Genomic DNA, 26,362 nt, shown 5'->3' on the forward strand with positions numbered 1-26,362 from the left:
AGCAAAATTCCTCATGTTTAGAAATTTCTCATCTTTAGCAAAATTCCTCATGTTTAGAAATTTCTCATCTTTAGCAAAATTCCTCATGTTTAGAAATTTCTCATCTCTGGCAAAATTCTTCATCTTTAGCAAAATTCCTCATCTCAGGTGGTTTCTCGTCGACAAGGAGCAGAATCTTGAATCTTTTGGGGGGAATCCTCATCTTTAGCACAATTCCTCATCTTTAGCAAAATTCTTCATCTTTAGCAAAATTTCTCATCTTCGGCAATTCTTCATCTTTAGCAAAATTCTTCATCTCAGGTGGTTTCTCGTCGACAAGGAGCTGAATCTTGAATCTTTTGGGGGGAATCCTCATCTTTAGCAAAATTCCTCATCTTTAGAAATTCCTCATCTTCGGCAATTCTTCATCTTTAGCAAAATTCCTCATCTTTAGCAATTCCTCATCCTCAGGCTCTGCTGCGAACTAGATATCTCCTCGTGACCTACATTAATCGCAAAGCTTCACAAATTGAATCCTCCTGACGTGAACCTTCTACCAACGAACCTTCTCGTGTAGAATTCTTCAGGACCCTCTTTTGTTTAAGCCCCCCTCCGTGAATGAGAATCCTCGCGAACTTGTTCGTGGTGAGCCTGAACGTCGAAGCCCAGCTCGTCTCGACTCTCAGGATTACGATCCCGTCCACTGTCGCAGCTATCTTCGCAATTCCCGCAAATATTGTCGCGACGGTTCACGTCGTGCGGACTGAGGAAGGGACTGCAGTGTCGCGACATCGACGAGGAAGGTTTCTGAGTGGGGACGAGACGATAAACTGCAGCAGGAGTCCCCTGCAGTCGCGACGATGCAGGCCGGACGCCTGCTGTGCTTGCGTAACCAATCGGGCCTTGCGGTTCTCCTGGCTGACATCGCGTTGTTCGCGGCAAGAATTATGAAGTCGTGAACGAGAAATTGGTCTCGTACAAAGTGCATCGTGTCTGGGATTCCCTCCACCTTTGTTCTTGTATACTTTGAACAGGATTCTGAGGTTGAAACCCTTTCACGAAGGAAGCTGGGGAATTTTCCTTGCGCAATCAGAGAATTTACCTATTGCGCAACCTGTGCATGCAGATTTTCCCAATCGAATAGGTCGATCCTTAAAAAAAGTCTCGTTCGAACGGTCTGTCAATCTGGATTGATGTAACAACCGGTTCCAGGCTGACTCGCCTTCCATCGCTGTCAATGAAAGAGAACGTAATGCGTTATTAGCGTCTTGGCGGACGCTTTAACAATCGGCCTTCGCGGGAACGGAAATTGCGATAACACCAATAACCGGGTAATCAAGATCAGGAGAGTTCGCTGCATCGCCAGACGCAGGGATCGACGGAGTGCGCTCTGCACGTGCGAATGTCGGGCACGCTTTGTTGCCCAAGAAATAATTATCATAAGCGCGTGCACGAAATAGGAAGGAATGGGACACGTTCCCTTAATTACTAACACAATGATTTATGTAGCAGTTGGTACGAATCGACAGACAAATAACACAGATATACACAGCAACTGAAATTTCCTAAGATCTCCAGAAGGTACCTTTTATCAACTGAAGGACCATCTCCATAGTTCCACTTAACAAAAGCACTCTTCACGAAGATCGAGAATAGCGATCGGGAATTCTACTTTGCAATGACGTTTGGACCTCCACACCAGTCAACTTTACATCCCAAATGGCTGAAGAAGTAATTGAGTGTATCATCTAGCAAAGAGCAACTCGACTTGGAGAGGCCAGCTCTCTTGAAGCCTCCGACCAAGCTGAGCGCGCAAAGAAATTCTTCAAGGAAAGACGTAGAATAACACGCGTGCGCCGTGGACGTCAGAGGAAGGTGGGCACGACACCCACGTGCCCCGACCACGTACAGGATATTCCTGCGCGTGCGATGAGGAAAAAGGTCCCCCTCGCGCGACCCACGCGAGAGTAATCCGTGGTACACGCTCGTACACGCTCGTCGGTAATGCACAGTCGTTTGCACGAGTAGAGCCGAGTCCTTTCCCGGCCTGGTGCCGACACATGTAAACATCAGCCCGTGGAAGATTGGTCCAGAGGGTAGAGAGGAGCATCATCGAGGGCCATCCTTCCTCTTCTTGCCGAGCGGGCCATCGACGGCGTCCATTGTGCAAGGACACGGCACAATGGAGTCATAAGGAAGTTGACGGTGACTTATGGGACATTGTCCGCTGGACCTGTCTCTCCCCCATAATTGCATACCGATCGGACGCTTCTTGGAATGCAATTTACTTCTTGAAAGCCACCCGCTCGGCGGTAATTAAAGCCGTCGAGTGGCTTTGGTTTCGTTATTGTTTCAGCGGGTGTTCGAAACAATTGGAGACCCGGGAAATCCCCAGAAGAGGCCTCGGCCCTCGGGAAGACAAAAAAATTCGAGTTACTAGGGGCGCGTGTAAGAAATTTCATTATGGATGAAGCAATTTAAGTCACCCGCTCCACTTTCCTTTCTTCCGCGATGAGCAGTATTGGTCCTACCCTGGTGTCGACGTTGAATTAATGGCACAGTACTGATTAAAGTTCTTCGCCGTCTGAATGATAAGGTCCAAGTGGAATTCTAGTTTGAAAGCGACGCTGGTTGTTTTCGCGCTCGATTGACGCGCGTTACGCCGTTATCGGGTATCGTAAAGTTGAACAGCAACTTTTCCATGAACGGTTATCGCGACAACGCGCGAGCAACAGCCGAAGGTGTTCCGCTGCGAGCGTGTACGTGTTATTATGGCTCGGATTTTAATGCCACGAGCGGTTCAGCTCGTACTGCCTATCGGCAACGAAGTATAAATCTGAACGATTGGCTTGGCAAACAGTATGATTTCATTCCCCCCCCTCCGCGAGGCGATTATTAATATCCTAACACGGTCCGAGACTTTTACAAGCACGTGATTTTCTTCGTATCTCCTTTTTCAGCCGAAACATCGCGCTCGTTCGAAGGATATAGACACGAATGGAATGTTATGTTTCACTGTGGGCACAGCCAGGATATTGGCGTCGGATATTACGCTGTTCATGCATGCCGGCCGCCACTGCACTAACACTAACTCGTCGAAATGGCGGGAAACGGAGGGAAGGAATGCAAACATGCGAGAACACTGTGTGCCTTGCTCATACACACGCCCACGTGGGTGGCTGGCTAAAGTGGGTGGCTGGCTGACCGATCGGTGAAGAGAACTGAAGTACCCGGAGCTCAAGTACTCACGGTTGCGCACGCTAGACCAGCTCGTAACCTTTGCTTTACCATTCTTTCGACCTTCCAGGCGACGGGGTGAACAGCCGCCGATCTTGAAACCGACTTGCCCGATCCAGAATAGCTCCTACGAACATTTTACCAAGCCCAGGGATTATTTGTTCGAGCGAATTCCTTCTGTCCCACGGCTCGCCAGCTCTCCCCTAGTCTGAGTCAACAAAATGAACGAAATATGCACGCGGCAGATGGGTTCGAGGATGTTCCTTGTTACGTGAATTAAAAGTCACAGATTTGGAAAAACGCTACCCTCTTCTCTATGCTTAAACTAACAGAATGGGTAATTCGAGGATTTAATCAGCATGTCTGTTAAAAAATACCATCGAGGGAATGGATACGATTTGAATATTAGGTTTGAGGGGAAGAATTTATTTGTCAAACCGCCCCCGAGTAGTACAGCTGAGAAATTAGGGAAACAGGTGATCAGATTTCCTCTCTGGACCACAGTAACATGCTTAGCTAATTCCTTCTTCTACAGAAACTAATGAAGAGAGTTCCCAAATGAAATGGGAACCGATCTACAGATCATCGCTCTGTTTGGCAATCTTCGAGCAAGATTAGTCAACGTATCTTGCCACCGCCAGTAGCAATATCCGGTCGACCTTAACGTCCACGATAAAGCTAATCGTCACTGTTTAATCGCCGGTCAAAGCCCTTTCGCCGGACTAATTACGGGATACATGCCGTCATGGAACGCGAATAAAGAATGAATGGGATGCGCCGTGGACGTCGTAGGCGGTCCCTTATCGGCCCCGGTAGTACTACGAAGGCTTCCCATGTTTACTCACGATAAGGCGGCGATCGATAAGGGGGTTCGCAGGCGATGCCGATCGCCTAGCCGACCCACATTGTACGTATGCAAACGCGGCGCACGGAAATAAAAGGGTTTAGCAGCGACAGTCCGACATCTGCGTCACGAGAAGCGCAGGTACCGGGTGACGGGTCCCACGAATTCGCCTGGCGAACGATCGAGCCTGTAATCGATTGGGCTCCGTGACCCAATTCCCCGCCATGAATAATAACGAGGCTGGATCACCTTTGAGTTACGACTTTCTTCTCGCTGCATCTCGGCCGGGCGCCTTTTTTACGCGTTAACCCACTTCCCGAGCTGCCCGAGCCTGTCGACGTTCGCCGTTTGTCGACTTCTTTGCACGCCAGAGGGTTTATCAAGCGTACAGCCCACAGCCTGCGGGCTGCTCCGCGCGATGCACTTGTCCGGACGACGATTTTTCCGGCACCTCCAGTGCCCCGAGGCCGCCGCGGTCCGGGGAATGGATCGTGGAAGAAAAAGCACTGTTCGATCGCACTCGATGGAGTGTCGGCCGTCTCGAGCGAGAGAAAGAGGGCCACACTTCGATGAAGGGCTTCGCCTGTCTGGTTTGTCACGATCGATCAGTTAAGCCCGCGGTATGCAATTAAACATTCGCCGCTCGTGTAATCTGCTCCTCGCGGATCGCTCGATTGGCTCTCGCGCGAGTGCTTCGGGTTTACGGGCAAACGTTCCACGGCCTTGTCGGGGAACTTTCAATCAAGGATTTCTGCATATTCTTTGTACACTTTGGTGGAAGTGGCTTGGAGGTTTCATCGGCGGGGCAATTAGCTTCATCGGGGATGAAGTGAATGAAGAAAATGGAGTGCGTATAAGGAACGGGCAGGTTCGTTGCGGTAATGAAGGATCAGCGAGGAAAAAATAGAGGTGACAGGATGGGGGAATAAACTTTGGCATCGGTCTACTTGCCCGTGGTTAATGAAAAAGAAACAGCGCAGACGTTAATGTAGGAATAATGAAATCAGTGTGAACGATCCCTAATATCTAATTGACGCACAGTGCGCTGAATCGATGGGAATTCGGGACAAAAATCATAACGTCTGAACTAATAAGTTTTCGACATATATACCCTAATACTTTTTTAACGAGAATATAAAGATGCATCGATTGGCATAGAAAAAATATACAGTTGTTTTAATTTGTGTTTGTGTACAGTTGTGTTTCTGAAAAAATGACTATAACTAAAAAAACTGCAAACATCTGCAAAAAATGTTTGTATAATAATGTTAGGGACTGTTCCAGAAGTAGTTTCCCACAATTCTCAAGACGTGTTTTACCTTTTTCGAGAAAAGTGGGGTGAAAGTTTGGAAACATATAATTCAGCAATTTATTGGATGTGTAACTTCTCGACAATAAAACTGGATTTAAAGTAAGTAAAAAAAATCGTTTTCCAATCGAAATAAAGAGTAGTACCTTCAATTGACTGATCTAATGAAAGTTATTTTTATTTATGCGTAAAGTTGGAGGTGGCCTCGAGGTATAAGACTCTAAATACATCAAGTAAATGTGTTAAATAGACTCTCTCAATACTAACATGTTTTCTGAGTGTTGGGGGCTTTTATTTTGTTTTCTTTCGAGTGTTCAGATACAAATGAAGAGTCTGGATTACGGTCACGTTAAAAATCACCGCAAAAAAGATTGATTTTTAGATTTTTGTTCGTTGAGCAACGCACAGTGTGACGGGGAGGCTGCGATCTAGAAGAGGCCCGGCGCGATGAGGAGCGGAGGGATGAGAGGTGAGGCCAGCTGAGGTTGTTCGCCGATGTTATGGTAGCCACGGCTTCAAGGTCGTCGGGATCACCACGAGGACGTGGCAGCTGGGCCAATCAGGATGCCCCGCAACCACGCGGTTCTTTGAAAAACTCCAGGCGCATGTTACGTTTTTGTGGCACGTTCGCTAGCCATCCCGCCATCAAGAACGCGACGAAACGCTCGGGGAAACGAGCGAGCAGCGATTCCTTCGCTATCGTTACATCAGCTGAACCCCCCCAGCTCCCTAGGAAGTCATTAATCTTCCCAACCACCTTGAATAATTCACCTGTTTCAATTACCTAGGAAAAATTGTCTACTTTGAACTCCCCGCTCCCCGTGATTACCGCAGGCTCGATTTCTTTTTCCAGGCACTTTCCATCCGATAAGTGATATCACGATCGGAGCAACCTACGTTGATAATGACACCGTGGCAAAAAATGGCCCCGCGTAATTACCATTCGGCGAACCGATGATTCTCAGGTATAACGACAAAGTCGCTCCGAATCTATAATCTTCCGCGAGGCTGCAATTTGCTTTTTTCCCTTTGCACGAAGTGAGCCATCCCTGTAGATCAGCCCACATTAATTTGGCCCTAGATAGTACTTCATTAGCTCGTAGGGGTAAGATACAATCATCCCTGTAAAATTGCGCCCTTATTGGTCCTCGGGTCGTGCAGGGTCCAGGGTATAATGGTACAGGAGGACGAAGGACGTGTGTTCACGTGTTGACGAGCTTGTTGGAATGGTCCAGCAGCGGCAGCGCACGGATAGAAGCAACATAACCAGGAGGGCAGAAAACGAAAGTGAACGAATCACTCCTCGGAAGAAACGCCGTGGCATCCTTTTCGCCGTTGTTGTCATTGGGAACGAGCCTCGTTACGGCGAATGGCCTCTCGCCTATATCCTCTCTTAATTGGCAAGAGGAACGAGCCAAGGATCCCATGGTATAAAATTTCTCGCCTTCGGTCCCGGATCGTTGGGCCGAGAACCGGGGATAATTAATTGTTTTCCAAAGCGCAACACGCGCCCGGAATATTATTTATTCGCGAACGAGCGCCGCCCGGTTGGAAACGAGACGCTCTAGCCCCGAGATTTAAGGAGGATCTGGCTGGAGCGCGAAGTAAGTCAGGCACTTTACGATGCCCTTACGATAATTTATGGACTTTTCTAAACCTCGCGGAGATACGGTCACGCGGGCAACGAAAACTCTTGGCTCCTTTGTGAAAATACCTCCTCACTTTAAAAACACTAATATATTACGAAGGCTACAGCATTCTCAGTGGCGCACTCGGGATTTAATCTTGGGGGAGTCGAGCTGAACGGGTAAAAATATTTTCAATGCAAATTCAATAAGGTGAAAATACATTTGGTGATTACAAAAATATATTTAAAGAATAAAATTAAGTTTTCTTTTCTGTTCGCAAAGCTGTTGGATTACTTCAGTCGTGGTTACGTTAATCTCCCTTTTCCTTTTTTTCTGGGTGCGCCACAGAGCGTTCTAATGCGTTTCAATATTGAAAGAATTAAACTAGCTACGCGGTTCTATCAGCGACCAATTCTTTAGGGATTATCTTGACTCGTGTTCCTGGCAGACCACGGAGGACGTCTTGACGTGCCTGCATTGCCGGTAAGTAGAGAACTACGTGCATGACGGGCCGTTCTAGGGAAAAAGAGCGGAATATTCTCGCGCGGGGAGATCGCCGAGATTGCAAAGTGGCCAGATAACGACGCGCAGGGCGTTTCATAAGGACACGATGGCCGCAGTTAACGGGACCCGTTATCGCGACGAAGCATCGACGATTCCGCCGCGAGGGATTACAGTTACGTCAGTGTCGTACGCCCACGCGGTTTTGCACGGGTGTCCGTTGAAGATCGCGGTGTGATCATCGATACGACGTGCGACACGGACCGTTTTCTGCGGTTCCCCGCACGTAAAAATACTGGCCGGTCACTTTCTCTTCCGGCTGGTGGACACAAAGGTGACCACGATGGGGCGAAACCAGCCGTGGCATCGATCATTCCCTCGTGAGAAACGTCCCGGCGGATATCGTCCGGTCGACTTGTCCGTCGTTAAGGTCCGCTCCACTTTGCGTCGCTCGGAAGACGAACGGGACCGTCTCCTCGGCGTATCGCTCGCGAATTACACGCGCCGATCTGCTTTTCCCTGGTCGCGGGCCATTTCTCGGCGAGTGCGATGCGGCGAGCGATAAATCCGCCTCGTATTAGGAGCGAGATCGCTCTTGAACAAACGGGAACGGGAAGAGATTGCTGACGAGAAGCGCGAACGCTGTGCGCTCGATAATTCCCGTGTTCGTTGGGAAATTTTGAATACCTTGACCCACGAGATAGTTATTATTATTATTATTATTATTATTATTAACGGGAAACCCTTTAGTGTACAGAGATACAAAATTATTACCACTACTACATAGAAAGATAAAAATAAGAGAAAGAAATAAAAAAAATATATATATATAAAATAATAACATAAAATACAATAAAATAATATAAAATAGTTATCCTCAGTGTCAACCACAGAGAAGAAAATTAATCTTCCCTCGGAGATTCTATTAAATTAAACGATCGATCACTACTGGATTTCCGAAATCAATGCCTCCGCCAAACACAGCAGAGATTACTATCCACCTTCAGGCCCCTATACCCTCCGCCGCGTCAGTTTCCTTGAACCTCATCTTTCGCGAAAAGTAAGCAAAAGGTCGAGAGACCTATCTCGGAGATCCCGGCCCGATCGGAGCGATTTTTCTGCAGCAGCAACTTCAACTATCCCTTAGCGTTATTAGAAGCTCGGCAGGATGCCACGCAGTTTCCTTATCGCGAGACGTCAGCCTTCAAGCTCCGCGAGGCCGATGGAGGAGTAGCCGAAGAATGGAAGCCGTCGGACCTGGCCTTCTCTTGGGCGTCGTTAAATCAATTCGCGCCAGAGGCAGACGTTCGGAGGCTGGCCTGACAGCCGGCGTGAATCCTCGCGCTCGCCGACACTTGTAAACGCGGCTTTAAGGGTACCGAGGGGAGCAGACACACGCTAGGACAAAGTGGCCGTGGTGTTCGCGGTGTAACGGCCATGCGGTTACCGGTTTATCGCGCGAGAAACGCCTCCGCCGGGTGCAGATGCGCGCACAATGAACAACCGAGGCACGCAAAGGCACTGGACAACTCGCGCGGACCGTTCCCCTCCGCGAATTCGATGCCGACGGCGACGCACAACCCCCTCGCGTGATTAATACACCTAATTACCCCATCCGGCGCCTCCGAGCTTCCACGGGGCTCTGCAATTAGCCTAGGTACCTTGTAAACGACGCAAATGATACTACTTTCTACCTGCCTCGTTTGCTTCCAGTCTTCTTGTAAGCTGCTGCGCACTGATGCCAGGGGTTGCGGAATTGATTGCGGGAGGTTCAGGCAGGTCGCGTCGAAGGGAATGGGGACGTTCTTCGGGCGAACCTGTTTTCAAACGATTTTATTCACCTTCGATCCTCTGTTTGTCTGTTTGCATGCTTCAAATCTGGCAGCTGAAATTGAACCCACTTCCAACTGTTCAGTTGTCTTGAAACTTTGCAGGCGTGCGTAGTTTGGATGACAATACAATAATTAAAAAAAAGAAAAATTAACCCGAGGGGGTGGATAAATTACCTAGTCGTCAATAAATATAACATATAACCACAAATCCAAACGACTTGAAATCAGCCACTCGCGTTCCTTACGAAAACGACAAAAAGCTGCTGCGTTCGGGACGCTAGTCGCATCGGGGTTACCGAAAATACGCAATTTATCGAGAAATGATCCGTCACGTATGTACGAATAGTAAAACTAAAGCTTTGCAGACGTTCGTAGTATATCACCATTGAAATTGTAGTAGAAGAAAATAATTACTTCTTAGTTTTTAGTGCATTTTTAATAAAATCGTTTAACATAAATTTTTTTTAGATCCTTCTCTTCTGAACTCCTATCAGTTCCCTATGTTTTTGTCACTCCGTTGCTTTTTCCGCTTTATAAACGTGGAAAGCAAGCGGAGGCTCAGCGACAATAGCCTGATAAGATTCCCCGTGCAGGATAGAAAGGCCTCGATTCCGCGGGTTTCATTTGACGCCAGGGAATTAAGCACCCGGCGCTAATGAACCGCGGATAGGAGCGCTCTCGCAACGGCTGATTTCCCATTGATCATTCGGAGAAATTACAGCCCGGAGGTAGGAATTCCTCGCGATCGATGCGCCAGCAGGCTCTACAGAATCGCTTGATTAGCAATCGTAAATAATCTCCCATCCGAATTCCCAATTCCTTGCTATCTTCATCTGATCAAGATGAAGATCCGCCGCCTAATCAAATGTCTGATAAAGACATATTACTCCGGCTTTACTATTCCATGACTATTGACCTCGAGCCAACCGTCCAACCCTACCCCTATGCCACACGTACCCCCGGAGCCTGAAAACTGGTCGTGGACCGCCGAGTTCCTCGATCGCCCACGCCGATCACCGCGCAGAGGCAAGCAGACCTAATCGATGCGTGTTCCGTGCGTAAGCCTCGCGGCCAGCCTGATTAATAGCCGCAATTATTATCCAGCCTCCCTCTACCATCTCACCCTTCCTTCCCTCGCCGTGCTCGACCCGTTCCTGTTCTGGCCGCGGAAGCCGCTCGCTGGCATCGCGATCGCCATTCGTCGAGCCGAGCGTGACTCGCAATGAAAGTTCGTAATTAGCGTCCTATGCCTACGCTGCACGAACGAGTCACGCGGATAATAAGGAGCCCGCTGGCTCCTCTCACCGCCGTTCCTCGGGATTCCTTTCTTTCTCGACGGACAACGTGATATTAGCTGGTGACTAACGGGCCCAGCAGCCGCGATAGAACGCCGTGTAAACGCGAATGCAATAGAGCGATTCCGTCGACGTCATCCCCCGCGACCACCGTGAACCAGGCCTTTGCGAGCCTGGCCGTAGGTGGGCGAGTTGTCGCGATTCTTTCCGAGATAACGTCTCTCGGTGCCGGGTTCCTGCGCGACGTTTGCGGGAGGGCTCGCCGAAAAGCGTGACGCGGGCGTGGAGATAGTTTGGTGAATGACAGTCCGTTGGTTTTCTTCGGATAAATTTCAGGTTGTGCTTCCCGAAGGCCTGATAAGTGTATCACGAGTACTTAAGGAGAACCAGGGAGATATGATAATATCTCGTTGATACGATGTTCTCGGGATATGTGTCTTAATGTTTCAGTGGAACGAATGTTACTTTCGAGAACACTTGCGCATCGTTCAGTAGACTTGGAGGCTTTCGTTCAATATTTGATCGAAGTTAAGCTACTTAGACTCATTGATTGGCGAATTCTTACGTCGGGCGCTGCACATAGAATCTTCCCGTAATCAGTTTGAAGGACGGCTCTCTTAAAGAATGGAGAGTAAGAGAACGATCTCCCGGAGTAAACTTGAAATAATAGAGAGAACTCCCGTGGAACGATCCCGGGAAAGCACTTGTCAGACATTTTCCCCGGCTTAATCGACGAACGAAACGGAAGAAGTCCTAGCAGAGAAGTTAAGTACCAGCTGGGGTGGAAAAAAAAGGTCCAAAGTACACTTTAAAGGTAATCGATAAAGCGGAGAAACTCGACGACCTGGCTATTTGGCTGTGATTTGCTACGATTTCCTTTTTCTTTCACTCTGGCCAGAGGCTTTTGTGGATTATATTCTGACGCGAGCTGCTGCGCAGTAGATCGTGACGTTTCTGAACAGACACGGCGTAAGCGAAGCCAGTAAACCATAGAAGAAACAGCCTCTTCTGATTGGAAGAAAGTGACGTCACAGGCCCCGAAATTTGACAATTGACAGACAGTGCCGTTCCCCAGCCGCAGCGTCTAATCGCATTAAATTGTTTCGTAGTCTCTGCCAATTGGCCGCGCACCGTGTTCGGACCTCGTTCACTGTTGCAGCAGAGAGTCTCGTTTAATTTCAGCTCGACACACGCCGATTAGATACAATGTAAGTGCAGTCTTCCGCCGATGGCTTGACTTTGAACTTACCGCGTAGTTACGTATGTATCTCGCTCGTAGCAGCGCTATCGACGAGGATAGATATCGCACCTGTGTTCGGAGAATTGCGAGGAAGAAGATGGAGCACCAATTGCAGGAGGGATTCATTTTCAAGGGACAAGGGACGCGTGATAAATTCTCCCGAAAGAATTCCGTCGCCCCTCGTGCTAGATCTCTAATGTTCTATCACCGATCTCTCTTTTTCGACTTAACTACAACTCGGCTGGCCGCTGGGAAGTGTTAATAACGCTAATGCATCGACCTCGAGCGGCACGGACCCGCGGCGCATCAATATTCATTAGCGACCCGCCTCTACGAGCCGAATAATTCTGCGTGGCGTAACCCACAAACCCACTGTGTACACGCGCACGATTGCGTGAGAAGTTAACACGCCTGTCAGAGGAATCCTTTTCGGACCTACGCTCCACCGCGATTCCCATGGACACTTGTTTGCTCTACCGTCTGGGGCATTTCTCCCGGGCGACGGAGTGACAGCGAGGCTACAGCGAGTCGAATGAAGACAGCCTTCTCGCGAGGCACTGTAATTACCATAAAACTGAGTGTACAGTGTCGCGAAAGCAACTCTGCAGATGTGTTCTCGCTTGACACGTGTAACAGAGCTTTCCCGAAAGCCGCGACCAAATAAACTGTGAGTCACAGAAGTTCGACGACTTCTCGTATTCTGTGGCGCAATTAAAATTCGCCACGCGAGACACCGGTGCCCCGATCTCTCGATTTTCCAGCGCGAAGCGTGGCAGCATCAATTTATTGCCCGCGTCGAATGAACATTACATTGGTCGCGCGTCGAGACGCGTGCACACTGCACACGTGAGTGGTGTTCACGCGGCCACGTTCAACAAAGCGATCCGTTCCACCGCGAGATACGATTCACGTGGCCGTCACGCCCACGCATCGGCTCCTCTGTCCTCGCGGAACTACTGGAATGCTGGGGCTCCGATTCCACGCCACGTGAACGTCCATCGATACGTTCGAAGAGCCCCGATCGACGTCATTAAGCCTCTTTGATCGCGCCATGCGCTGATGAATGGGTGAGCTCCTTGTTTTAAGACGATTAGAAGAGGTCTCGATGCAACTCGAGGCACGCTAATATAAATTCAGTCTGTGTATAAGGACAAAGGAAACTGAGAGAGGATGGAAAGGTATAGCGTTGGAAATAGAAGGATGTATAGAACTCAAGCAACTATTACCACAGTTTAAGGGGTCAGTCCACTGTGATAGTTTGAAAAATTAAGCTATTTTTACTGCGGCACGCAAAGGAGGGTATTGTGTTTATCAGACTATGTATGTATGTCCATGTTACGCTCTAGACTCTAGAGTCTGTACGGATACACCGATTTGGACAAATGAGGTGTCTTTAGAATTGTCTTGACGTTCCGAATGTTATAGGATATAGAAAAAATAAAAAAACATTAAAAAAAAATTAAATAAAAATTTAAAAAATTAAAAGACCCGACTGCTTAAAAAAACATTAAAAAAATTTAAATTAATAAAAAAATTAAATTTAAAATTAATTTTTTTAATGTTTTTTTAAGCAGTCGGGTTTTTTAATTTTTTAATTTTTCTTGTTAAAGATTTTTTTCTCCAAGATACAATATATAATGCAATAAATCTTTTTGATATTTATTAAGCTACTCTTATATTGTACAAAGAGATGTAAAAGAATTTTTTTTAATTTGTTTTAAAACTGTGAACGCGATTATCTCGAAACGTTATTTTTTACAACTGCAGGTGATTGCAAAAAAACTATTTTACCAATCAGTCTGAAATTTGTACACGTTATTCAGCATATCAGTGGCTATGGCCGGGACCACGGAAACCTTTTTTGATTAAACATTTCATACTTTTTATAAGGCAAAATGATTGAAAAATTCACCGTATTTCGACAGTAAAACATCAAACCTCCGCCATTTTGTTAATTTTTTATCAGTGAAAATAATCCTCGTTCCAGCGATACCCACGCTCATAATGATTACAACACACTTTGAATTTTTTGTTTCAAAAGCGTCGTTCTCCCGGAATCACCTGCAACAGCACTACATCACTTTCTCAAGGCGCTCACAACAGTGCGATATATATTAAAAAAAAAACTGTTAAAAATTTAAAATAGATTTTTTTATACTGTCAATAAGGGTATTAATAAGTAGACAAAACGTTATTTACGTTGAACGTTGCGTTTACTAAAAAATAAATCCTAAAAAATGACAATTTTTCACGCCATCACAGTGGACTGACCCCTTAAGCGAAACTAAGTCGACTTCAAATGGACCAGAAACTCGGAACGCCAAACCTTCAGACAGCTTTTACTTATACTCAACTGTTTGCGTGGCAAACGTCTGACGGCCAAAACGAAAATTCGCGTTATCTTATCAGAACTCCATCTGTGGAATTAGAATGTTCTTCCAGCAATTTCGAGCGAGTCCAAGGCCGCGTAATGAAGGCGTCCCACGTCCGAAGTAACAACAATTATGAACAGTCGATGTATCGCGGCTTATCTGAATCGTCGCCTCGGTCGGACGCTTCCGAAACGAACGGCGAAACGTCGTCACCGCGATATCGCGACCGACGGTCCCCCGAAATGAAGCTTTAAAGGCCCAGGAGGGCCCCGGCGAGGGGCCTCGTTTCAGGAGCGAGAGACCCGGGCGTAATTCAAGCCGATTTCCTCCACCTTCGGCAATTTATTCGATGCCCCCCCCCGAGATTCCGCAACCGCCGAAAATTCCTGGGCCGGTTTCGCGAGAGCCGCGTGCAATGCCGCGCGGCGAATCAATTTTATGCATGCCGTTTACGACCTCCTTACGAGCTGTCCCAGGATCCGACGGCGATTCTGGCGAGTCGCGGTCGTAAAACGTTATGGCTGGTAATCCGATGTTAACTGGGCAAAAACCACCCCCGGATCCACCCTCTACGCGTCGTCCTTTTCTGCTGGACGAAGGGGAGAGGACGCGGGAGCTGGGAACGGAAGTCGTCTATTAGAAGGCGCGAGTTAGCGGCTACAAATTTGCCAGCGTTCTAATGGCTCGAGGAACATCGCGGTGAAATTGATACATTTTTATTGCCGACGGGTAAGTCTGCTGGGATAGTTGATGGCTCTTTTTCGGGCGAAACTTCTTGCCCGTATAAATCTAGAAGCTTGGAAATGTATGTTCCGCTAAGGGATGTTTGATGGAGCTTGGAGTGCGGTTTTCGGGAATTAATGGAGGGAGGAAAAGAGGTTTCGTAATGTGTCTGTAGATTTTTGTAATCCAGCGATGAAAGCTGGTAGAAGTTTACGGAATTATCTTCGACTTCTAACTCCCTTGGCGAGCTTCTCAGTGATCTGTCGCAATATTTTGGAATCCCGAAGTTGGCAATCGTACTCGTCATTGGGAGACGGTACAAGACGAAGTTAGCGGCGTTGTTTGTTCAAAGACAAAGGCACGAGTCGGGGTACACAGACTTCTCGGGGTATTTCTCAAGCAATAAGGAAGTTTAGAAAGTCGAGTCGCAACTGGAAAGTTTTTTAAATCCGATAATGCGTCCGCGAATCCCCGTAATATTTAGAGTCAGTTTCAGCCTCTTGGCTTCTCGGGAACTTTCCTGCGGACTTGGACGCGGAACTTCGGGATCTTATACCCTTGGTCCGGGTTAAAAAGAACTCCTCCCTTCTTGTTTCCACTACCGGCGGTGTCCTGCGGACGCAGACGCGGAGGAATTTGGGACGTTGCTTTGCGTCATGCCGGAGGAAAGATCCACCGGTGACGCAGATACTATATTCAGAGGCCGAGGATGTTCCTTGAGTGTGCTGAAAGGGTCTCGAAACGCGAGGATCGAGTAACAATATGCGGGAGAATTTGAGAACGCGTGGTACATTCAAAAATAGACAGAAAATGGCCAGTGAACTTAAACTACAAGACTCGTCGATGATTCTGATTTGCAGATCTCGAAACTCGCAAGGAGAGATGTTTAGGTGTTCACCTCCGATCGCTTTGGTTTTTGGATATGCTTAGAGGACAGAAAAATTAGATTTACGTCCCTTTTAATAGCGGCCAGTGTTCATATTTAGAGGGTTAAGTCACCCCTCAAAGTTCATAATTAAAAGTGAGTTTTTTAGATAAACAAAGTGAACCTGTATTGTGTTGATAATGGTGCGATTCATTTAAAAAGTCCGTTTACTGAGCGTTTGTTAAATGCCTTCAGTAACTCGATGAATATTTCATGGGCCACGAAAGCTTGCAACTAGAATGGGCATTTTAGGGGCCCGGCAGATTGATGTACATCGTGCAAGCAAAGGAATTCCAGGGAAAAGGCACGTTATGGTCGACCTCAAGAGCCGAAACGCGATTCCCAGAAGGACCATTTCGGCTCGTTTGTGAATTTCAACGAACAACCTTGGCTAGTCCCGGCAGGATCCATCCTGAAGTTCGCGAAACGGAGTGTACGCGCCAGGGTAAAGAGAGACGAGACTGAAAAGGCAAACAGAGGGAGGCCTGGACTGAATGGAGCCCGGCTTCGCTGTAATTTGCGCACGGGTTCATTTGCATGCCAATTAATTGGCCGCGATTACGTAAGATTTATGGTGATATGGTTGGTGGTGTCAGTGTATAAAGGCCCCTTTGGCCGTTGTCTTTTTCGCTGGGCGTATGAATTAAAAATTATAGCGTTGAAAGGGGCACGGACACCTCCCTCAGAATTTCACTCCACGTCCCAGGCTCGAAGGAGGCTATCTCTTTGATTTCGTTCCCTTGGGGGGGCGTGGTCTCACAAAATAAGAATCGAAGGGAGTAGAAAAGACCCCGGTGAACGGGTGATGGCTAACTAATCGAGGTTCATTCCTGAATAACAGCGTTAGAAACGATTTATGAGATCGAGGCTCCTTCGTGTAAAATGTGTCCTTTTGAAGAGTTCTCCCAGCATTTGCAAACAGCTTCATCAAGGAGCTAAACGCTTGTATCCTTGGACACTAATTCCCCCGACGAAGTTAATTACGGCGTTGATGGGACGTTAAGCGTCTCCTGTAAAAGGACACCACTCGCATCGAGAGGCTATAAGTAGCCGTGAACATGATTTAGAGTGATTAAATCGAGGCAGAATGGCCGCTGATGGCCCCTAACGACTGGCAACTTATAGGTACGCATAGGAACCCTGACCAGCCACAAAGTAACCACTCCAATTTTATTTAACGGCGCAAAGTAACCGAGCCGCTGCACCGCGTCGATCCCCGAGCCGATGCTTGGCAAAGTTTTCCTGCGATGAATAATTCCAGAGAGGAAGAAGCGCGTTCCCGATGCCTCATGAATTGTTTATGCCCAAAGGAGCCCAGCACGACGAACGATAAAAAGGACACGTTCTCCCTTTCACTTTGGGGCCACTGATTGCGAACTTAAAACCACTTATGGCCCTCCAGCCGTAATTGACTCGCATCGGGGGAATATCTCACCTTCATAGCGAGCAGCGAAAGGAAAAGTCTCGGAGCAGTCAATTTGGCTTCACTCCGAACAGCAAACACGGGGGACCGTGCCCGCGCTAAAAGCGCGACGAGATAAAACGCCGCAGATATCCGGCCGCTCCCGGAAGCCTGATTATCGGTGTATTTGCGGACGAGCGACGCGTACGTGGGAGGGCAGGCGAAAAGAAACTTCGCCATTGCGTGCGAGAAAAAAAAAGAGTCCACCGAACGGAACGGTTTTCCCTACCCTGGCTTTCCGCCAGCGATCCACCGTTCCAGATGCCCGATCAATCTGTCCCCGGTGCGCTATGGAGAAGACGTGGAACCATCTGGCCTCGATACCAGAGTCGCTCGGCTATCGAAATTTCGACGAACACGCGCGCTATCGTGTGCCCGCGTGTAACCACTTGCTTCAGCGTTCGCCGCTATCTCTCCTCGATAATTAAAATTGCCTGACAAAAGGAATCCGTGGCTTTATCAGCGGTATTTACGAACGATTATGATTCCCTAGCGTGTCTTCTTTTAACCGAACTGGTGCTTCCTGCTGTGATCAGCAATTTCTGACAGTGTTTCGTAGAGTCGCGGATAGATCGGAGGTGTTCGAGAATTTAAACGGAGATTGGAAAAATACGGCACGAAGTCAGACACGCAAAACAGTACCGTGCCCGTCGGCAGGGCTTATCTAATCGAGCGGAGAGTCTTATCACCGCCCTCCTTGCCTCTTTCTTTAGTCAAACAGAACCTATCCAGAAATTGCAAGTACTCGCGCAAAAATGGCAGAGGCAATCTGAGCCTCGCGGAAGCCCTCGATAAAGGTAAACTCGAGGGGTTTGCTTGCCGACGTACGCTCGAGTTATTAACTGAAACGCTGGTAGGAGAAAGTACATTAGAATTTTTGCGCGATTGCAATGTCGATTTTTCTAGAGCGCAGATTACGATAAGGTAGCCGAAGGTCTTTGGCGATCTCTGTGACCTTGACTTTCATTATCGGGGATATAAAAGCTTCGAGGGTTTCCTGCGTTGAAGTTTCTGTTGAAACATAAGCTCGCAGATACGTGGATCAAAAGCTGAGCATACCTTGGTGCATGGAGGGAACGTAGCAAGTTTGCACCAGGGTGAAAGTTTGAATGAATTGAGCGACATACTAGCTATGTACAAGTATCAAGTGTTGGGCCAAGAATATCCTAAGACTAGGAGGTTTCCAATGGTCGCGGAAGCCGCGGATACATAAGACATCGTCGCGAACCTCGAGAATTCCCCGACTTTCCTAGAGCTATATATATAAGGGCTCGTACACACTAATGCAACAAAACGACCGAGCCGACCCGGGAGTTTGGGTGAACCATGCAGTTCCTTCCACGGAGCAATCAACTCACTGCTATCAGGAATAAGATCCAGAATAATGAATTACCGAGGTTCAGCCTTTCTTCGATTGTCAATCTTAAAGTACCGAGCGAATCGAAGTGTAAGCGACTCCACTGTATAGTATATCTAGGCTCCCACACAGGGTTGAGCGTTGATCTGGTGTGCACAAGCCCTAAGTCCGCGGCGCGGCGAATTTAGAACGCAACAAGAAGAAACCGCGCTGGGCGACACGGCTAAGGAACAGAGGAGAAAAAAGCCAGGGAAGGAGGAAAAGAAACGTGGACGGAACGCGGCGCAAGTACCTCATTGGTGGAACCGTGACCGTTCATCTTGCCGTCACCTCTGGTATCCCATTACCGGTCTGCGGCGAAACGCTCCAAGGATCGTTCACCTTCTCGCATCGGTTCTCGAAAATGGCGCATCTCACTTCGTCCTTTCCCTCCAGCCTCCCGCTCTTCACCTCCTGTCCTTCCACCCGCGAGAACGATCAAATCCCACCTGGGTGGACCACTCTCGATTTTCGTTAGGCCGGTCACCGCCGGTCAAGGCCACGTCGCGATCCACGCCGCTACTAATTTTGGCCAAGTGCCTTTGGGTTCGACGACCTTCCCCATGCTCCGTTCAAAAAGACGTCCCCGAGCCGCGAATCTTATCGCCAAACCGATCGGGCGTATCAGAACTATACTAAACACTGAATACTGTTCTTGAGGCACTACGAAATTGTCCAGACGGCGAAGCTTTCGAATCTGTTCTTCTTAGTTTCACAGGATGTCACGTCACTTCACTGTCGCACCATGAGTTTCGGTACTGTTGCCTCGAACGTCGCGTTATCCATCGATCTATGGTAATTCGTACTGATGGAACAGGGGTTGAGGAGTGGACACTTGTATGTCTAACGAGTCGCGAGAATTTGGAGTGTGCTTTGGGGCATCCAGGATTGTCGAGTGGATGCGATGTGCGGTCGGGTTTAAAAGTGGGTGGATATCGATAGGTGGAAGGATCGAGCACCGGCGGCGAATCGATCTTTCCCACGTCCTTCGCGTTGGAGCGCTGTTCGCGGACTGGAGAGCTCCGCATCGCGCGTGCACGGAGCCCATCGCTATCGCCGCAGGTAGACACCCCACCAAATACACGTTACACAGGCGGAAAATTTGTGGTCGAATCTTAACAACCCGCTGTTACGCCGACGACGTTAAGAATTATATACGGGCACTTCCTGATTTATCGTCGACGCGGCGACTATTTATTTCGTAATGTATAGACAGCGCCCCTTATTTGTCGCGCGTGCATTTATTACCGGCGCGGAATAATTCACACCTGAGCGGCGCGCGGTGTATCTGGTGACTCGGCCGAATGGAAATTGGACTTTGAAAGGTGCTCGTTAACGCTTCGGTACTCGGGATCGTGGTTTTCTTAAACACGCCCCACCCAGCGTTAGCATTACTCCGAGGCGGAGGGGTTCTAAAATCGAGGAGGTTTGCGGCGCCATCAGGTGGCAGTAGATTGGATTGTTTCGTGGAGTGTTGAAGAATTAAGAAATTAATTCTCGCTCGCGCAAGAGGCACGTTAGCACGATCCTTTACATAATGGCGATAAGTCGATAGGAGAAGGCTGCACGCGAACGTGTCCTCGTAAATTCTGCCTACTTTCGCGACATGCACAATCGCGGATGTTATTAGCCATTGGGCCAGTATTGATGGCCTGCTGATTCAGTGTCATGACACCGCCAGCTTCTTTTCGGACGTCACGTTTAGCCTGGTGTCTCGTCTTACTCCGTCTCGATCCTCGCCTCGATCCAGTCCCTCTCCGCTCGATCAATAGCCACGACCCCGCTCCGAATCCCGTTACAGCCCCTCGCACGCGATCGCATCGATTTTCCTTCCGCGATTCGAAAACGTGTACGCGTGTACACCATGCTCTAACAAACACCGTGAAAAACAGGTACCATGTAAGTCTTCCTGAAAGAATCAGTGCATCTGTGATTGGTTAAATCGAAAGAATTTTGTGGAGGAGTCTATTCTACCTTTTTCCATTCGTATTCTGTAAATATTTATTCTACTTGGGCTGAGTCATTCATTTTGAAGCTCTCTGTACAATTAAGGGGTCATATACGCTTCTCGGCACTAAAACGTGGTCAATGTTTGGGAGTGATTCAGGGATAAACTATTAGTCCGATTGGTTTAATTATTTTTGCGTTGTATAGGTGCATGCTTATAGATTATAAAACAGGTCTGAGAATGGGAAATTGTTTAAAATTTTCGCGTCTGCGCGCAGTAGCGTAGAACACGTTTACTGGCGCCGCTCCAAACGGTGCGTAAGATTCAGCTCGTACGAGCAGGCTGAATAAAAAATCTCCGATTTTTTAACAATCTTTGGGATCGTAGTTATCCGAGGACGTCGCCATTTTTTCGAGAAAAAAATTCAGCAATGGTAACACTTTAAAGAAAAGAGTACTAAAAAATAGTTCGAATGGAAGAATTAAACTAATCGGATTAATATTTTATCCCTGAATCACTCGCAAACATTGACTACGTTTTAGCGCTGAGAAATATATATGACCCCTTAAGTGCAAAGCTCCTTGCATTTGTGTCTACGATCCATTTGCCTTTATTTCATCATCATCCGCTCGCGTCAGAGTAGCTACTGCCATTAGCTTGAAAGGAGAAGGCATCGCGGGCAGAAATTTCAATTTTTTTTAATCCCACTTGTTCTCCTTAATCAAGCATTCGCCCCCAGCCTCCCCTTCACCCCGTCCCCCCTATTCATCTCTGTTTCTTAAATCAACACCGCTAACAATTCTGCATTCATCGCGAACAAGGGCATCAAGGTGGATCATATCCGAGCTGCTGATGGTGCATCAGCTCGCAGCGTTGCGCCACGGACGAAAATAAAGAGGAGGAGGGAGATAAAGATGATGTATCCAGAAGCAACGTCCCAGCTCTCGCCTCCCCGCGGAAACAATAGCGCGCCACCAATCTTCCGCTCCACCTTCTCCTGGACCCATTCTTCGCTGCGAAAATTCCACTCGTGACCCATCCACCACCTTCCACGTATCCTCCGCACACTTTCCTCGGATCGTTCCTGCTCAGCCTCCCCGCCTTACCTCACCGGCGGGGGGGGGGGAATGCCGTAGCGCGTGGGTTAATATCGGCGTTGCACCTGGGCGTATCTCAGCCACGAGCATAGAAGAGAAGAAAGAAGGTAGGGAGATAAAGAAGCGCGCCAGGGGACGATGAACGAGGAGGCGAGGAAGAAGGAGCGCGCAAGAAGCGGGAAGATGGGAGAACAGAGAGAGCCGGGGCCCAGCGTTACCCATCGTCTGGTTTCCCCGGTTCTTGCCGCCTGTTTACAATCTTGGAAGGACCGAGGTGGTGGTACACACCGCGCTACCACCAGGTATGGTAGCCGCGGGTTTCGTACTTGGCGAAGACGAGATGTGACCACGGTTTACAACGGCGGACGGTCGATGCACCTCGCGACGTAGGCCGGCCGAGTAAGCCTCCGCTGGTGTATCCCGGTTCAAAGAGGCTGAGGCCACTAAAAGGGCCCCGCTCAGCTTAGAGTTCCTGGGCTCCTCCCTCTTCCACGAGCCGGGCTACCAGTTTACCGCAAAGGCGAGCGTGCACGGCGAACAAGGACGCTCTCAGGAGTTTGCGTATCGGGAGCAGGGTGACAGGAATCCCCTTTGCTTTGGAAACGAACCCAGGAGGGCGGACGGGGATCGGCGCCGATCAGGAAGCAAACTTCGGCTACGTGGGAGGCTAGTTTGTTGCCTTCGCGGCTTTGATGTTTGGCAAACTAATAGCGTTTGAGAATTTCGGCCACGGTTTGGGACCGATAGCTTGTCCGGGACGTTCAACTTCAGCGCGGGAGAGTATGCCAGGGAGTTTGGGTAACTAAAGGCGAAGAGAGGAGCGTCACCGGAGGCTTAGCGCGACCTTCGATCTCAAGGAAACACCTGGTTCTCCATATTCGACGAATGATGTCGTTCGTTAGCTCGTTCCAGGGTCCAGCGGTGCTCAGCTCGCCCTGTCTGGAATTCCTGGAGATGCTGCGTTGTAGCTGAGCGATGATATCGATACTCTTGCGCGCATCGCGGCCTATCTTGCGAGATACGCGGCATGATGCATAGTTCCTTCGTGTATACAGTAGCGTTATAATGTTACACGGGAGTCTAGATAGCAGTACTTCCTAGCAAATTTCCACCAGCACACAGGCGTGCATGAACACACGGAAGCAAGGTTAATGGATGGGATCTGCGGTAATCTCTTGAGTAATGCAAAGTGTTTGAGGAGAATGTTCAAGAATTTGGAGATCGTATAGAGTGCTTAAGTGGATGTTGGGGTACATAATGCAGATTCGCGTCATTGGTCGCATTTTTGGGGGTGAAAGGCGCGTTCGATGCTGCGTCAAAGATGCCACGAGTCCCAAGTGACGATACACGAAACAGATATCCCTTGCCACCGTGAGTCCAGCGAATTACATCATATCAGTGAAGGTTGACGTTCCGCGCTACCGCGAAGAGAGGCTGGCAGATGACGCGGCTATGTGACAACTCCTGGAAGGAACCGAGACCTGCCTCGAATTTCAAAACGTCCAGAACGAACGTGACCTACGCGGAATTCTTATGCGGAACAAGCTGCTGGCTGCCTGTGTGCCGCCACGAAAAGGCAATAACGATCGTGCCCAAGCCTGTAAACTTAATAAGCCCGAATTACTGGCGATCCTAGACCAGCGAATGAAGATAGATGATACGATAGATCTCTATGGTGGTGTACCCAGTCGCGGATCTCCTATTCAGCCCCAACGTTTCCTCCGATTAATATCAGGAAAACGCCTTTCGACTCACCAATTAGACTCGGATTGTTATCCGCTCCTCTTTTTTTTTTTCTTCTGGGGCAATAATCGTGACAGAACAACCGGGGCTCAATAATCACGCGTGCAACTGGATATTCGAGTAGAGAAGTAGCCTTCCACCAATGGTCACGATAATCTATCCAGCCGATCTTGCTAATTAAAGTTTATGCCTTCCGTTGCTTTTCTGCCGCCCATCGAAATGTCATTCGCGACCAGCCGCTAATTGCCCGGCAGTAATGACAAGTTCAGCGAAAGTCCGCCTAGAAGGGAAGACTATCGGCGAGCGTGTTCTGACTTCTCAAATGTTAATCGCGCGAGGACAGAGCCGCGTGCAACCGAGGAAGGGAGGGAGTCTTTTACTTTCACCGTGTCAGCCCTAAGAGATCAGTACGGGTGAATCGCTCGGCCTTCCACCGGTAATGGAAGCTGCCTACCGTCGAAATGGACGTATCAAAGGGATCGGGGCCGACCGTTTTGTTCGCGGGGTGCCACAAAACCTACGTAACAAACGACGTCCCGGCACTTACAGAAGGAAGTCGTGCTCTCCTACTGTCTGAGGCACGTTCTCCTCCACGTCCAAGCGTTCATCCTTCCGCCAGTCTTGGTGTCCGCGGCTCTGTTCAATGTCCCTGTGTGCGTCCCGCGCGCACACGGGCGTGACACACGGCAGCACTTGAAGATACGAAGAAGGTAAGGTAAGTGAGGCTCGTGCCCTGTCCGGTGACTGAACCCACACCGCATTTCGCACACGGAGAAGCGCAGAGATCTATTCCCCGCACAGACACGCTCACCACCGACCGCCCTTTGGTATCGGCGAAGACTTCGGGGAACCGAGAATCTCATCGGCCACGCCACTGGTGGCGTGCTCGAATTAAGATGCATCTACTAACCGGGATCAGTGGCGCGGTGCTCGACGACTTCCGGTACCGTTCCGCGAACCAGCCGCGCATCGGTTCGACGGGGCAGAAAAAATTAGCAACGCGACGATCTAAGTACTAGATGGAACCAGACGCTGGCGGAGCGCCTCGCTCGAGAGCGTTTTGTTTTACATGTCCGTGGCACGGGAGATTTGTTTGAGTACCAGGAAGTACCGAGCGGCCTCGTGCTCGCCCCGGAGAGCCTCTTCATGTAGAAGGAAGTGCTCTCCAGGTTCCCGCTCCGTCGCAACGTTTCCGAGAAGGGGCTGTCCGATTGTAAACACTAATTCCGCGGGAGAGGACGGTGTGGCGGGCGATCTGATTGCCTCCACTTCGGGTGAAAAGGCTTGGGAGGTGAGGGATGGAATGATTGCTCACCTTGTCCTCGCAGCTCTTGTGGCAGATGTACTTGCAGACTGGAATTTAAAGAAAAGGACAGGTTGTTAGTAGTATTCCTGATGAGAAGATTCTTTATATAGTTAACCCTGTGGCGAAAATGGGCTTATATTTCTGGTGTTTTCGAGAAATGTTTCTTTCAGAGAGTTTCGTTTGCAAAGTGGAATTCAAAGGAATTAGAACGATGTTACTTGAAAAGTAGATACTTATTGCCAGGTTTTATGCAGAAAGCAGTGAATTTTCGTTACTGAACTTTGAATTGCGCGCCACCTTGCCGTCAGCAAGGTTCTTCCCCGTTTTTTTTACCGTCTACCGCCTAACTGTCATATCGACAGAACCGTTCCCGCTTTTTAGTACCGTAGGAAATGACTTTATCGACTCACCTCTGCAGCACGACGCTTGCTTTATCACCGCCTGATGGCACAAATGGCACGGGCGCGGCTTGCGCAATTGCTTCGTCCGGAACACGTGACATTGCGGTTCGAATTCGCTCTGAAAGCAGTCCAACAGAAAGGAACGATTAATTAAATCGATGATTGTCCCCAGCCACCGCGAAAGAAGCCGCGGTTAATGTTTATCGAGCGTCTGGCGTGCCACAGACGTTCTCATGCCTTTTTTCCCCCGCACTTTTTCACCGAGGCTCGTTTAATTAGTGGACGAGGATCTCTTGACTGGTTAGCTTCAACGAGGTCTAGACGTTCTAAATGAACCGCCTGTTCAACGGCGCTCCGGGCCCGCAAAAACTCTTGCTTCTACTTGAAATTATATCGTCGAGCACGCGGTGTCCTAAAATGAATACGACCGGAGCTTCCCCAAAGCGAAGGAACTCGAAACCAGTCGCGGGAAAGGCAGAGGCGAAGGATCCATCGATCTTTCAAACTCGGCTCGCAGCTACTGTCGCCTACCGCGATTTCAAATCGACGCTCGATCCGCTAACAGCTTATACGCGACTACATGACCCTGTTCGAAGAGGCAGTTCGCAAAGTTATGCGCAAATAACCGCCCCAAGCACTTACGATCCCGTGATGCGCGGTCTCCGATTACGGACACGCAACACCCAGCTCTCCTCTGGGAAGTGGATACCTTATGCTTTCACCTACGTCCATCGATCGTGTTCCCAGAAAACGATACGTGGAACGGTGCCAAATTTTGCGTCCGCGTACCGCCACGTTCGCTCAAAGCTGCTTGACGATTCGACACGCGGCGAGCAAATAATTCAATCCGCCTCGGACAACTCGGTCGCGCCCTCTGGATGCGCTCACCAGGGAGGCGGGGAATCCTGGGAAATCTTCGGGTGCTCCAAATTTAATTTCCTCTTTCGCCGATCAGCCTACAGAGGGAAATCCCTGGGAACCACGGTTTCGGGGATTTAAAGCGATCCCGAGGGTTGATCCGTTGCATCCCCTAGTTTATTTACGCGCGTACAGGAACCAACGACGTTCCGGCTACCCTTTCTATCGATTCCCAGGGACCGATAATTACAGAGAATATTTCTGTG

General features: G+C 48.9%; 1 protein-coding gene across 8 annotated transcripts in view; it reads right to left on the reverse strand.

The window, feature by feature from the left end:
- Positions 1 to 26,362, reverse strand: part of By (focal adhesion protein tensin) — a 159,559-nt gene that overhangs the window by 73,800 nt on the left and 59,397 nt on the right. For 7 of the 8 annotated variants that reach the window (XM_076823271.1, XM_076823282.1, XM_076823277.1 and 4 more), the window contains exons 2-3: positions 25,248 to 25,356; positions 24,847 to 24,884 (exon numbers count right to left, since the gene is read on the reverse strand). In XM_076823271.1, coding sequence (XP_076679386.1) covers positions 24,847 to 24,884; positions 25,248 to 25,356 — 147 coding nt within the window. Of the gene's footprint in view, positions 1 to 18,996; positions 19,759 to 24,846; positions 24,885 to 25,247; positions 25,357 to 26,362 lie in introns of those variants that run through there. The other variant, XM_076823278.1, reaches the window with a different exon arrangement.

This window comes from Andrena cerasifolii, chromosome 11 (genome assembly GCF_050908995.1).
Source record: "Andrena cerasifolii isolate SP2316 chromosome 11, iyAndCera1_principal, whole genome shotgun sequence".
NCBI lineage: Eukaryota > Metazoa > Arthropoda > Insecta > Hymenoptera > Andrenidae > Andrena > Andrena cerasifolii.